The sequence below is a fragment of the Myotis davidii genome, unplaced genomic scaffold, assembly GCF_000327345.1.
Source record: "Myotis davidii unplaced genomic scaffold, ASM32734v1 scaffold992, whole genome shotgun sequence".
Classification (NCBI taxonomy): Eukaryota; Metazoa; Chordata; class Mammalia; order Chiroptera; family Vespertilionidae; genus Myotis; species Myotis davidii.
Genome location: NW_006283543.1, coordinates 338,598 through 353,637, shown reverse-complemented (window position 1 = coordinate 353,637; position 15,040 = coordinate 338,598). Strand labels below are relative to the sequence as shown.

The following is a 15,040-nucleotide window of genomic DNA, read 5'->3' as shown; positions in this document are numbered from 1 at the left end:
AACCCTGCCGTGAGTGTGACGGGGGCGGTGCCCCAACCCCCCAATCGGCCCTACCCTGAGCGTGACTGAGGGTGGCATCACAACCTCCTGATCCGTCCTACACTGTGGATGACAGGGGGCGGCGCCCCAACTCCCCAATCGGCCCTGCTCTGAGCCCGACCAGGGGCTGTACCTAGGGATTGGGCCTGCCCTCTGCCACCCTGGAGCAGGCCTAAGCCAGCAGGGCGTTATCTCCCGAGGGGTCCCAGACTGCGAGAGGGCACAGGCCGGGCTGAGGGACCCTCCCCCTCCCCCGCAGAGTGCACAAATTTTTGTGCACCGGGCCTCTAGGTGTTCAATAAAAGAAAATAGGGCTCCTTAGAGACATGGCTGATTCTAGAGCTGGGACAGGAAATACAGAAGATTAACCTGGAGACTCTTGTAGTGCCAGAAAGTAAAGAACTACTGGTAAAAAACTAGTTTGTTTGTTGTTATTTGTTTCCTAGTGGCCAAAGCTAAAACGATGAGCACTAAAATAAAGCAGTATTAAATGTAGTCCATGTTGATAAAAATAGGTGACTGAATAAATACATAGGGGAGAAATGTCTGGTACAGAAGAATTCCAAATAATTTATGTAGATACTCTGCATAACTCCCCGTTCCTTAGGTGTGGGCTGCACAGAGTGGCTTCCTTACACAGAGCACAGTTTGTAAAGGGGAGAAAAGAAATCACTTTACAGAAGAAACACGACACATACTACCTCAGCCAGGCAATCAAAGTCAACATCAATGTAAAAATGACACAGGAGCTTAAAAAAACAACTCCCAGTGGCCAAATATATAGCAATTATAATGACACAATAAATAATGCATTGGGTTATTATAATATAAATGATATAATAAGTATCCTTATAATAAACAAATGACTTATTAAATAAATGGAGGATAAGAGACAAATCCCCCCCACAGAAGAATTCCAAATAATTTATGTAGATACTCTGCATAACTCCCCGTTCCTTAGGTGTGGGCTGCACAGAGTGGCTTCCTTACACAGAGCACAGTTTGTAAAGGGGAGAAAAGAAATCACTTTACAGAAGAAACACGACACATACTACCTCAGCCAGGCAATCAAAGTCAACATCAAAAGTCATAAACCATTTTGATAGTAGATACCTTTGTTGTGATGTTAATGAAATGACATTATCTCTGTGATCTCCTCCCCAAAATACCAGTCAAATAATGAGAAAAACATCAAATATCAATTGAGTGATATTCTACAAAATATCTGACCAGTACTTACCAAAACTATTTAGGTCATCAAAAACAACAAAAGTCTGAGAAACCATCAGAGCCAAGAGGAGAGATGGCTACTAAATGTAATGTGGTATGCTGGATAGGAACATGTAACAAGGACATTAACAAAAAACTAAGGGTCCTGACCAGTTTAGCTCAGTGGATAGAGCGTCGGTCTGCGGACTGAAGGGTCCTTGGTTGTGGGCACATCCCCAGTAAGGGGTGTGCAGGAGGCAGCTGATTGATGTTTCTCTCTCATCGATGTTTCTAACTCTTTATCCCTCTCTCTTCCTCTCTTGAAAAAAAATCAATAAAATATATTAAAGAAAAAAACAAGAAAAAACTAAGGTAACCTGGCCTATGTGTTCAATGGTTAGCGCACCATACTCTGCACAGAAGGGTTGCAGGAGTGTGAGAGGCAACCAATCAATGTGTCTCACTCACATCAATGTCTTTCCCTCTCTCTGTGTTCCTCCCTCCCTTCCACTCTCTCCAAAAAAATCAATGGAAAAAATATCCTCAGGTGAGGATTAACAAAATAACAATAACAACAAAAACTAACTAAGGCAGTTTGAATAATATAGATTTTAATTAATAATAATGTATCAACACTGGTTCATTAATTGTAAAAAATGCACCATGTTAATGACAGGGAGAAAATATGTAGAAAAATAATATATAAATAGTTAATAAAGATGATCTCCAAGTAGATTATAAATTGCTTCAGTATTTAAACTTTTAACAAAAAAAGTATGGGGGCAGGCTGGACGGGGTTAAGGGGGGAAAAAGGGGAACATACGTAATACTTTCAATAATAAAGGCTTATTTAAAAAAGAAGTAAACATTTTTGGTAAAGAAAGAAAAGTCTATTTTTAAAGAGAGAATAAAGCAAAGTAATGAAGTTAAAGTCTAAATGTCATAGCCACAGCAATCAGACAAGAAGAAGAGATAAAAGGCATCCAAATTAGAAAGGAGGAAGTAAAACTTTCATTATTCGCAGATGACATGATATTGCACATAGAAAACCCTAAAGACTCCACTAGGAAACTATTAGACTTAATAAATGAATTCGGCAAGGTATCAGGATACAAAATCAACATCCAAAAATCGATGGCATTTTTACAGCAATAATGAACTCTCCAAAAGAGAAGCTAAACAAACAATCCCATTTATCATTGCAACAACAAAAAATAAAATACCTAGGAATAAACTTAACCAAGCAGGTAAAAGACCTGTACTTGGAAAACTATAGGACATTGAAAAAAGAAATAGAGGAAGATACAAAAAAATGGAAATGTATACCATGTTCATGGATTAGAAGAATTAAAATCATTAAAACGTCTATATAACCCAAAGGAATCTAGATTCAACCCAATCCCTATTAAAATACCAATGGCATACATCACAGAATTAGAATGAATACTCCAAAACTTTATATGGAACCATAACAACAATCATGAGAAAGAACGAAATTGGAAGGATCAGAATACCAGATTATTAAACTACTAAAGGCCCAGTGCACGTGCACTGGTGGGGTCCCTCTGGGTGCCCTGCAGGGATCGGGTCAAAACCCGCAGTCCAACGCCGCCTGCAGCTCCTACCTGCCACTCCCGCTCATCCTGGCCCCATTGTGCCTGCCAAGGGCTTGCGCCCAATCAGTCCTGATGGATAGGGAGAGGCTCACACGGCTGCAGTAGCACTCACCAGCCATGAGCCTTGCATCTGGTGCCCTCCCAAGGGGAGTGGCCTGTGGGATCGGGCTGAAACCAGCTCTCCCACATCCCCCGAGGGGTCCCAGATTGTGAGAGTGTGCAGGCCAGGCTGAGGGACCTCACTGGTGCATAACTGGGATGCGGAGGGACCATGGGAGGGCTCCAGGGTGTGTCCGGACCATCCTGCTCAGTCCCGATTGGCCGGACCCCAGAAGCAAGCTAACCTACTGGTCGGAGCATCTGCTCCCTGGTGGTCAGTGCACGTCATTGCAACTGGTCGACCAGTGACTGTCTAGCCCCCTGGTGGTCAGTGCATGTCATAGCGAGCAGTTGAGCAGCCTTATGTATCATTAGCATATTACGCTTTGATTGGTTGTTCGGTTGTTCTGCCGTTCAGTCTATTTGGATATTACCCTTTTGTTATATAGGATACTACGAAACCATTATAACCAAAACAGCCTGGAAGTGGCACAAGAACAGGCATACAGACCAATGGATCAGAACAGAAACCCCAGAAATTGACCCAGACCATTATAATTCATTATTTGACAAAGGAGGCAAGAATATACAATGGAGTAAAGCTTCTTCAACAAATGGTGTTAGGAAAACTGGACAGACACATGCAAAAAGATGAAACTAGACCACCAACTTACACTATACACAAGAATAAACTCAAAATGGATGAAAGACTTAAATGTAAGCCATGAAACCATACAACTCTTAGAAGAAAACATAGGCAGTAAAATCTCAGATATCTCGCATAGCAGAATTTTTGCTGATACATCCCCTAGGGCTGTGGTCGGCAAACTGCAGCTCGTGAGCCACATGCCACTCTTTGGCCCCTTGAGTGTGGCTCTTCCAAAGCCTTAGGAGTACCCTAATTAAGTTAATAACAATGTACCTACCTATATAGTTTAAGTTTAAAAGATTTGGCTCTCAAAAGAAATTTCAATCGTTGTACTGTTGATATTTGGCTCTGTTGACTAATGAGTTTGCCGACCACTGCCCTAGGGTAAAAGAAATAAAAGAGAAAATAAATGGGATTACATCAAAATAAAAAGCTTCTGCACAGCAAAAGAAACCACTATCAAAATGAAAAAGGAACCCACTGTATGGGAGAATATTTTTGCTAATGATACATCTGATAAGGGTTTATATCCTAGCTAATAAAAGACAAAATGGGTAATTAACCGTACCTCTGCTACGCTTCCCATTGGCTAATCAGGGCGATATGCAAATTAACTGCCAACAAAGATGGCGGCCGGCAGCCATGCAGCTGAAGTGAACATGAGACTTGCTTGCTCCAGTGATGGAGGAAGCCAAGGTTCCCTGCCTGCCGTGGCCCAGCTCTGAGCCCAAAAGCAACAATGTTTCAATTATAGAAGCTAAACAAATCTCAGATACCTGCTTTCAGCAGGCCGCGGCCTCAGAGCTGGGAGAGCCAGTGACGGCAAAAATGTTTCAATTATAAAAGGAAAATCCACTGTCCCCCTACCCTGCTCCCTCCGTGGAGGGCTCCCTCCCACCTCTACCCTGACCCTTCTTAGAGGGTCCGGCTGCTGGGCTGCCAGAGGGATGTCTGACTGCCATCTTAGGCCCAATCCCCCGGGAGCAGGCCTAAGCCAGCAGGTGGTCATCCCCTGAGAGGTCGCAGACTGCGAGAGGGCACAGGCTCGGCTGAGGGACCCACGACCCCCGAGTGCACAAATTTTTGTGCACTGGGCCTCTAGTTCAAAATATAAAAAGCACTCATACAACTCAACAAGGAAAACAAACAATCCAATTCAAAAATGGGCAGAAGAGCCCTAGCTGGTTTGGCTGAGTGGATAGCACATCAGCCTGTGGACTGAAGGGTCCTGGGTTAGATTCCAGTCAAGAGCACGTACCTTGGTTGCAGGCTCTTACCAGGCCCAGGCCCTGTTTGGGACATGTGCAGGAGGCAACCAATTGATGTGTTTTTCTCACATCGCTATTTCTCTCGGTCTTTTCCTCTCTCTTCCCTCTAAAACTCAATGGAAAAATATCCTTGGGTGAGGATTAAAAAAATAAAAATGCTCAGAAGCCCGAATTGGTTTGGCTTAGTGGACAGAGTGTTGGCCTGCAGACTGAAAGGGTCCCAGTTCAATTCCAGTCAAGGGCATGTATCTTGGTGCGGGCACATCCCCAGTAGGGAGTGTGCAGGAGGCAGCTGATCAATGTTTCTCTCTCATCGATGTTTCTAACTCTTTATCCCTTTCCCCTCTCTTTGTAAAAAATCAATAAAATTTATTTTTAAAAAATGTGCAGAAGATCTGAATAGACATTTCCCCAAAGAGGACAGACATAAATGGCCAAGACATGAAAAAATACTCAAAGTCACTAATCATCAGAGAAATGCAAATTAAAACTACAATGAGAGAGATATCACCTCACATCAGTCAGAATGGCTATCATCGAAAAATCTACAAGCATCCTGGCTGGTGAGGATGCGGGCTGTGGGTAGGGGAAGGCAACACTAGTTCACCGCTGGTGGGAATGCAGATTGGTGCAGCCACTATGGAAAATAATATGGAGTTTCCTGAAAAAATTAAAAATGGAATGTCCGTTTGACCCAGTGATCACACTTTTGGGAATATATCCTAAAAATCCTGAAACATCAATCAGAAAGAATATATGAACCTCTATGTTCAGAGCAGTGTTATTTACAACTAGAGGCCTGGTGCATGAATTCTTGCACGGGTGGGGTCACTCGGCGTGTCCTATAGGAACTGGGCTGAAACGGACAGTCCAACACTGCCTGCTGGTCCCGCTCATCCCGGCCCTGCTGCACCCAGTCTGACGCCTGTCCCGAATGGGATGGGGGTGGGGCCAGGACGCGATCAGCCCTCTGTGTGGGCATTGGGATGCCCTTGCCAGCCTGGAATCCAGATCCGTCCCACTGATGTTTGCGCCAGTTGTCAGGAGCCACCTGATGGCCGCTTTTATATCATTTCTTCCTTACAGAGCGTCTAGGGAGGGGAAGTGGCCATGGTGCCCAAGGCTGACTTCCAGGGGGCCAGCGGCACTGTTGGGATCATGCCAGCAGCGCTGGTCCATTGGTGCCTGGCCCATTCTCTGGAAATTGGACCTGCAGGACTACTGAGAGAGTGAGTGGCTGCTGCTGGGCTGGTGGGCCACCAGGATGGGTTGGTCAGCTGAGCGGCACCTCTGTTGTGGGAGCGCACTGACCACCAGGGGGCAGCTCCTGCATTAAGCGTCTGCTCTTTGGTGGTCAGTGTGCATCATAACAACTGGTCAACAGGTCATTCTTAGGCTTTGATATATATAGATAGATAGCTAAGATTTGGAAAGAGCCCAAGTACCCATCAGTAGATGAATGGACAAAAAAGCTGTGGGACATTTACACTATGGAATACCATTTTTATATATAAAAGCCTAAGCGACCAAACAACCAGTTGACCAGTCGCTATGACACGCACTGACCACCAGAGGGCAGTTGCTCAACGCAGGAAATGCCCCCTAATGGTCAGTGCACTCCCACCGTGGGGCATGCTGCTCAGGTGACTGCTGGACGCCAAATGCTGGGTTCTTGGCTGACAAGTGCAGCTGCGGTGGCGTGAGCCTCTTCCACCTCTGCAGCAGCACTACCAAGCAGCGGCGGTGGCAGCAAGTATAGCAGGGCCAGGATGAGTGAGAGTGGCACGGTGCCTGGCCTGGGCTCGGGTCCTCCTTGGCTGCCTGCCGCTTCGTGCACTACTACATCCCTCGGGGGATGTCAGACTGCCAGTTTTGGCCCAATCCCTGCAGGTCTGGCCGAAACCGGCAGTCTGACATCCCCGAGGGATCCTGGATTGCGAGAGGGCACAGGCCAGGCTGAGGGACCTCACCAGCGCATGAATCCATGCACTGGGCCTCTAGTGCAGCTATAAAAAGAGGCTCTCTTGCCCTAACTAAAAATATATATTTTTTTAAAAGAGTTTTTGTAGAGCTTGAATATCCAGCCCCTCTCCTCCCAGGAGTCAAGGGGTAGGGTTGAAAGTTCTACCCTTTAATAATTGCTGGGTCTTGCTCTAGCTAGTTTGGCTCAGTGGATAGAGGGTTGGCCTGCGAACTGAAGGGTCCCAGGTTCGATTCCAGTCCAAGGGCATGTACCTTGGTTGCAGGCACATCTCCAGTAGGGAATGTACAGGAGGCAGCTGATCGATGTTTCTCATTCTCTATTCCTCTCCCTTCCTCTCTTTAAAAAATCAATAAAATATATTTTTAAAAAAAGAGGCTCTCTTACCTTTGGGAAAGCATAGATGGATCTGGAGTGTATTATGCTAACTGAAGCCAGTCTGAGAAAGACAAGTATCACATGATTTCACTTAATTGTGGAATCTAATGAACAAAATGAACTGACCAATAAAATAAGACCTGAAGATGGAGGCATGAAACAGACGAACGTACCTTGATGTGGGGTTGGGGGGACAAGAAGATATAAACCAAAAACCTTATATACTTATATGCATAGCCCATGGACACAGGCAATAGGGTGGTGAAGACCAGGGAGGTGGGGTTGGGTCTGGGCAGAGGCAGGTAAAAAAGGGGGGATAAACAAGAGACATTCGTAATACTATCAACAATAAAAAATATACATTAAAAAAAGAGAGAAAAGACTCATTTTCTTTTCAAGCATTCTACAGTTTTTGAAAGGAAACAAAAATAATAATTCAATTTTAGTCTCAGGTTTTCAATCATTGCCAATTCAGATAGTTATATAAGAAGCACTGAAAGCCCTGATCAGTGTTCTAAGTGGTTAGAGCATCAGCCCAGGCTCTGAAGGTCTTGGGTTCAATTCCCGGTCAAGGCATATCCTGGATTGCAGGTTTGATCTTGGGCTCTGATCAAGGCATGTGTGGGAGGCAACCAATCAATGTGTCTCTCTCACATCGATTGTTTCTCTCTCCTTCTCTCTTATCTCCCCTCTCTGCCTCCCTTCCACTCTATCTAAAATCAATGGAAAAAGGTGCCCGGCTAGCTCAGTCGGTAGAACATGAGACTCTTAAAATCAATGGAAAAATATCCTCAGGTGAGGATTAATAAAAAAAACAAAAAAAGAAGCACTGAAGAAAAGTACTTTGAAATACATATTTTTCTTTAATTTTGAAAATTTCAGGATTTTATTCACAGAATCAGATATTTTCAAAACTTAAAAATGATGACCCCTGACATCAATGCCACACAGATTCTAGTGAATCTGTTATAATACACTATTATATAAAAGATTTGATTTCAGAGCAAATCAGTGAATTAACTATGGTTGTATAATGAGCAAATATCATTCAACAATTTGTTAGTGCTAAATAAAACTGGAAATCAATAGACACCAGTGCATACTCTCTGGATGTGCCAGTAGGGACAGTGAGTACAGCAAATTTTAAATTGTCAGTCTGTCAGAAACTAAGGTCACAGAGGTTTCTAGGCAAGTGCCTTCCTCTCCTCTATTGAGGATTAGAGCCAAATCACAAGAAGAAAAGTTATTTAAGAATACTTTGGAACAGCCCCAGTGCAGTTCCAACTCAGACATCACTATGACCATCAGTTACCAGATTAAAAACAATATCACTTCTGTCTATGAGAACTCCAGGCAGATTTTTTCTTAAAGAAAGGAAACTGGTATGAGTCTCTAACAGAGTATTTCTTTTCTTTAAAAAAAAATGATTTCAGAAAAAGGGAGAGAGGGATAGAAACATTAATGAAGAGAATCATTGTTTGGTTGCCTTCTGCACGCCCCCTACTGGGAATTAAGCCTGCAACCCGGGCATGTGCCCTGACCAGGAATCGAACCTGACCTGGTTCTTGGGTCGACACTCAACCACTGAGCAATGCCAGCAGGTCATCTAACAGCTTATTTCTTTTCCCTTATTGTCTTATAGCTCTGGAATAAGAGAACTGTGCTATATTTTTATGAAGCTCTGCCAGCATCCTTTTGTAAAGGATTTGTTTAAAGAATAGCAATAGATAAGAACTTACAGCCCTCAAACATCAGGTTAAGAAGAAATATCAACTTGCTCCAACTTACAAGAGTTGTGCCGACGACGGAAACTTTTGGACTGACTCAAAGGCTCCACGTGCCTGTCCACATAGCTCTTGGAACACTGCTGCTGCTGCGGGGAAATGGCAGCATCCTGGCTCTTCACATCTGTCCTCTTAGGGATGTTTTGAGGGGCACTGCTGGAAGAGGTTGGCTTCTTGACCAACCTGCCTGTGCCATTCTGATTGATACCCACTTGGTACCCAATAGTAGAAGAGCCTAATTCTGTCTGATGAAGGTCTCCAAAATGTTGGTTTTCTCCAGGACCTGGTATCTCCAGAATTTTTAACTCCATAATGTCACCTGCCCTGAAATACACAAAAGAATCCAACTCTCAAAACTATAATAGTGGTAACAGTGATGAAACTGAAATCAATAGCAACCAAGCATGTCACACTTGTGGCCGGCGGGTCGCAAGTTTGACATGCTTGAGCTATACCTTTGCAAGGTTGCATTTCAATGAGTTATCAAAGGCAAAAACTAGGAAAGGTGGTAGATCACTAAAGACAAGACTCAGCCACCAATATTCAACAGACAAAGTACTAGCCTTTAAAGAACCCTACTGTTAATCACAAAACTATTATTAGTATCCTATATTTCCAGATTGCTTAATAGCTTTTTTTTTTATTCATTTACTCACATGCTCATTCAGTAGGCATATACATAGTACTTAATATGTGGTAAGCCCTGCACTCTACATGAGATTATAGAGATGAAAAGCAATACATGCCTACAAAGAACTCACAGTCTGGTCAGCAGAAAAGACAAGCAGATAATTAAAAGTGTTAAATACTATGACATAAGTGTGCATAAGAGACTAGAGAACCCAAAAGGAAAATGCAGATGTTAGTTTGGCAGAGATCGATGAAACACGTATGTTAAGTCTAGGTGGGTATGGAAAATAAGAGTTGCCCAAGCAACAGAGGCATTTCAGGCCAAGGCTCAGAGACTAACAAAATGTGTCCTATTTGATGAACTGCAAATGTTATGGTTTGACTAAAAGGAAAGATGTTTGTGGAGGTAAGGCCTGTGAAGGTAATTAATCAGGGGCCAGTCATAATCACATTGGATTTTTCTGGTGGCTGTAGGTGAAGAAACAAGTTAGGAAACCAGGCAAGAAGTAGGAGGGGATAAATAGGGCAAGTGACAATGAAAAGAGAGAAGGAAAAACAGAACCATGAGACACTTGGAATTGACAGGATTTGGTGACAGGAAGATCAAAGTGAAACAATTTATTATGGTTCTTAAGTTTCTAACTTGGGTGGAAGGTGTCATTAGTCACCTCTTAAGGGTAGATCTTTTGAAGGGAAATCTGCAGGTAACAAATTCAGCTTTGAAAATCTTTTCTAAAAATATATTTTTATTGATTTGAGAGAGAGAGAGAGAGAGAGAAATAGAGAGGGGAACATCAATGTGAGAAGCATCGATCAGTTGCCTCCCTCAAGTACCCTAACTGGGGATCAAACCTGAATCACAGGTATATGCCCTGACCAGGATTTGAACCAGTGACCCTTTGGTGCATGGGACGATGCTCAACCAACTGAGCCACACCAGTTAGGACAGCTTTGCAAATCTTAAATTGAAGATTTAAGGATAGCCACCTCAAAATGACCAGAAGACAAAATGTCTGAAGCTCAGAAAATGGGTCTAAATTAAAGATTTGATAGAGGCTAGTAGTCGGCAAACTCATTAGTCAACAGAGCCAAAAATCAACAGTACAACGATTGAAATTTCTTTTGAGAGCCAAATTTTTTAAACATAAACTATATAGGTAGATACATTGTTATTAACTTAGTGTACTCCTAAGGCTTAGGAAGAGCCACACTCAAGGGGTCAAAGAGCCGCATGTGGCTCGCGAGCTGCAGTTTGCTCACCACAGATATAGGCAAACAGAGAAGTCACCAGTAACAATGGCCAGTTTATACATATTCTCATGGCGATAAATAACATGATATATGCAAATATTTAAGTATAGTATTTAGTTATTAAAAATTCAATAAATGTTTATTATTACTACTAAAAAAGATTTGGGATCTCATTAATATATAACAAGGTACACATGAGATTGTCTAGAGTACAGCATGAGAAAAGAATCAAAGATAGAAATTTTTTTTTTAAATTTTATTGATTTTTTTACAGAGAAGAAGGGAGAGGGATAGAGAGTTAGAAACATCGATGAGAGAGAAACATCGATCAGCTGCCTCCTGCACACCTCCCACTGGGGATGTGCCTGCAACCAAGGTACATGCCCTTGACCGGAATCGAACCTGGGACCTTTCAGTCTGCAGGCCGACGCTCTATCCACCGAGCCAAACCGGTTAGGGCCAAAGATAGAAATTTGAGTAACCCAATCTTAAAAATGAGTAGAAGAAAAAGAATCTATAAAAATAGAAATAATAAAGGAATGAAGGAAAACATGGAAAGAAAAATCAAAGAGGTGATAGAGAAACTAAAAGAAGAGGACACTTCAAAAGTTAGGGAGCATTTGAACAGATTATAATTGAGACACTACCAATGAATTTGGCAATTAGGTCATCTGTAACCTTAGCAAGAGCTAGTTCAGCAAAATGGTAAAGTAAGATAAGGGGGGGGGGGGAGTAAGGAGGGACTAGAGCAGTGGTCTTCAACCTTCTTTTGGGCATGCTTCACCTAAGCATCTATAAAATTCTGATGAGCCCCCCCTCCCACATGACATATAATTCTTATTATTCAAAAAGTAAACTTCTATTCATGTGGAGGAAGCCTAAAAGGCCATTAACTTGGTCTAAACAAGCTTCCAAAGAACATGGCATCCATGAAAGAGAAAAATAAAAGAACGAAAGGACAGCTGAAGTACTTAGGAAGAAATCACTAAAAATAGTTTAAAAAATAATATGAAGTGATATGAAAAAAATAGCAAATAAAGTTTCAAAACATATAATAGAGAACTGAAATGCATAAATATGTCACAGTATTTATATACTGTATATGAGGCCCCTAGAACCATAAGAAATGCAAAAAATTGACTGTTAATAATTCATTCTCGAATTGCCGCCCTTAAAAATCAAATTGCCCCTCTGTGGGATCTGTGCCCCACGTTGGGAACCACTGGACTAGAGAATGAGGCCACAAAGGGAATGAAGGCAGACTACTTAGCTCTGAAAAGAACTATGGGTGTAAAGAGAAGGAAATGATAGTTGCAAATGCAAGTTGTATGTGGGTTGGGGGGGGATGTGTACTACAGGGGAAGTCTGGGAATGTTAGAATGCAGAGAGGAAAGAGATAGTATAAAGGTTGAAACTAAAGACACACAAAAGATGGACAGGGTCTCAAAGATGATAGAAAAGGATAGCATATAAAGCACACATGATAAGGTGAGTCCTGAACACAAAGGAGATATTTCTATTGAGACTTCAGAGGAGGTAAGAAATAAGATTGGATACACCTACAGAAAAGGTTATGTGTGGGTATTATTCAGAAAGTTAAGGAAGCTCTTGTCTGATAACTTTTTTATTTTTATTTTTAATTAACATAATTTTGCCACATTGGTAAAAAGAGAGATGTGAAAAAAACTGAACTTCAGATATGCTGGAAAATACTAAGAAAAACACATCCCTGTAGCTAAGAACTTTAACTACTGGCTACATTGTGCTTCTGGAGATAAATTATGATACAAATCTACAGATAGCTGCAGTTATACAAGGGAAAACCAGTAACAACCTCAGAGTAAGAAAGCACAGTGATACAAAACTGAGAAGTAAAATCTGAAGCCTTAAAAGGAAACAGAAAGATTATTCTGAATTTGACCCATCCATTTAAATATATACGTGCTTGATAGAGATAAGAAAAACATTTCACAAACCCTGAACCATTAGCTGAAAGCCAATTATGATAGCTTACTGAAACAGCAGCAGGACTGCAAAATCTCACCTTTGACAAGAAGACTGTATTCAAAAGCAGTGCTACACAAGAGAATATTGGCCATCTGGCCTAGTTCAGACCATCAGATCACCAGATTAGATTTGAAAGAATCAGTCAGGATACTCACCTGAAGGTGACTTCCGGCACAAGGCACTTCACTCCATTGTGGAAAGGCCGGGTGAGAGAAATGGTCTGGCTGACCTGATCAACTGCTGACACTCTTCCCTGATAGACACCCAAGCTATCTCCACAGTTGATGGACACAATACTGCCCAGCCAATCCGTAGCCATGTTTCAGATGTGAGACTACTGTGGAGAGAAGAAACCAGGCAGTATACCTTAAGAAATAGACAAATCTTTAATTAAATTCAGTAAAGAATTATGTCAGGTTCTGTATCATGTGTGCTAAATAATACATACTAGCATTCTGTCACATCCTTAATTGATGTAATAAAACATAAAAAATAAAACTTTTTCCAGAAGGAGTTTGCATATTAATGAAAAAACAGTATCATAAAATATGTATATATACAGATTTTACAATTGCTTTAAAGCACATGTACTAGATAGATACTTATTTACCCAGCTATCAAATCACACAAACTATAACCTGTTTATAACCTATTATATTTTAATATATCTGCCATTAGAATGCTTTCAAAAAGAATTTATTGTGAGGAAATAATATATAAAAAAAATTGGTAATATCAGAGTACCTTATATCAGAATAACCCTCTTGAAATAATGATAAATTCTGGACAAAATTTTTCTTTAAAAGCTGGCTGAAGGCATTACAGAACACTACACCTAACAATTACAGAATATACATTATTTTTAAGTCTACAAGGAATGCTCACCAATGTATGCTGGGCCTTAAACCACTATCGATTCATTTCAAAGGACTGATATCAGTCCACAACAAAACTCAATTTGAAATTGAAAACAACAGATCTCAAATATTTGGAAATTAAGCAAGACATTTCTAAATAACCTATGGGTCGAGGAAGAAATCAAAAGAGAAGTTAGAAAATAGTTCAAACTCAGTGATAATGAAAATGTAACATTTGTGGAAAAAACTGAAAACAGTGCTTAAAGCCTGGCCAGTGTGGCTCAGTGGTTGAGCATCGACCTATGAACCAGGAGGTCACAGTTCAATTCCTGGTCAGGGCACATGCCCAGGACACAGGCTTGATGCCTGGTGGGAGCATGTAGAAGGCAACAGATGAATGTTCTCTCTCATCGATGTTTCTATCTCTCTTCCCTCTCCCTTCCTCTCTCTAAAATCAATAAAGACATACTAAAAAAATAAAAAGAGTGCTTAAAGGGAAAACTAGAGCTTTAAGTACTTATATTAGAAAAGGAGAAAAGTTCAAAACCAAAGATTGAAGACTCCATCTTAAGAAGCTAGAAAAAAAAAAGAGGAAATTACTCTAAAATAATAAGAAAGAAAATAAAGAGTATAATCACTGAAATAGCAAACAATTCAGAAAAATAAACAAAACCAAATATTAGTTATTTGAAAACAATAAAGTTCATAAATCTTTAACTACTAGTAGACTAATCAAGAAATAAAGATAAAACACAGAGGAGAAACCAAGATGGCGGCATAGGTAAACACCAGAAATTGCTGCCTCGCACAACCACTTCAAAAATACAAGTAAAAGACAAAACGGACATCATCCAGAACCACAGGAAGGCTGGCTGAGTGGAAATTCTACAACTAGAAGGAAAGAGAAAAGCACTGAGATTCAGAGGAGGTGCGGAAATAAAGTGCAGAGGTACGGAGGCGCATGCTGAAAGGGCTAGTAACTGAGGACGCGGCGCACGTGGAGAGGGCTGGCAGCTGAGGACGCGGTTGTCTTTCTCCATCGGAAGGGAGTCTCAAGATCCCGAATGCTCTGAATTCCAGTTCTGGGTGAGTCTCTTGGGACCCAGATTCATACGGGGAGAAACTGGACTGTCTGGCATCGGGCAGACTCAAGGGCAGCTTTCTCTCAGAGGTGCTTGCGGTGATTACCGCGGGACACTGAGACATGGGACCTCTTAGGGTAGGACTGGGGAGCAGCCATAGCTGCTTGCTCTGCCCTGTTGATCCCGAGAC

At 41.7% G+C, this 15,040-nt stretch overlaps 1 protein-coding gene across 4 annotated transcripts in view; it reads right to left on the bottom strand.

The window, feature by feature from the left end:
* Positions 1 to 15,040, bottom strand: part of EDC3 (enhancer of mRNA decapping 3) — a 125,732-nt gene that overhangs the window by 88,454 nt on the left and 22,238 nt on the right. For all 4 annotated transcript variants that reach the window (XM_006753718.2, XM_006753721.2, XM_006753719.2 and 1 more), the window contains 2 exons: positions 13,067 to 13,248; positions 9,028 to 9,347 (listed from right to left, as the gene is read on the bottom strand). In XM_006753718.2, the coding sequence (XP_006753781.1) occupies positions 9,028 to 9,347; positions 13,067 to 13,230 (484 nt within the window). In that variant the 5' untranslated portion in view covers positions 13,231 to 13,248. The remainder of the gene's footprint in view (positions 1 to 9,027; positions 9,348 to 13,066; positions 13,249 to 15,040) is intronic.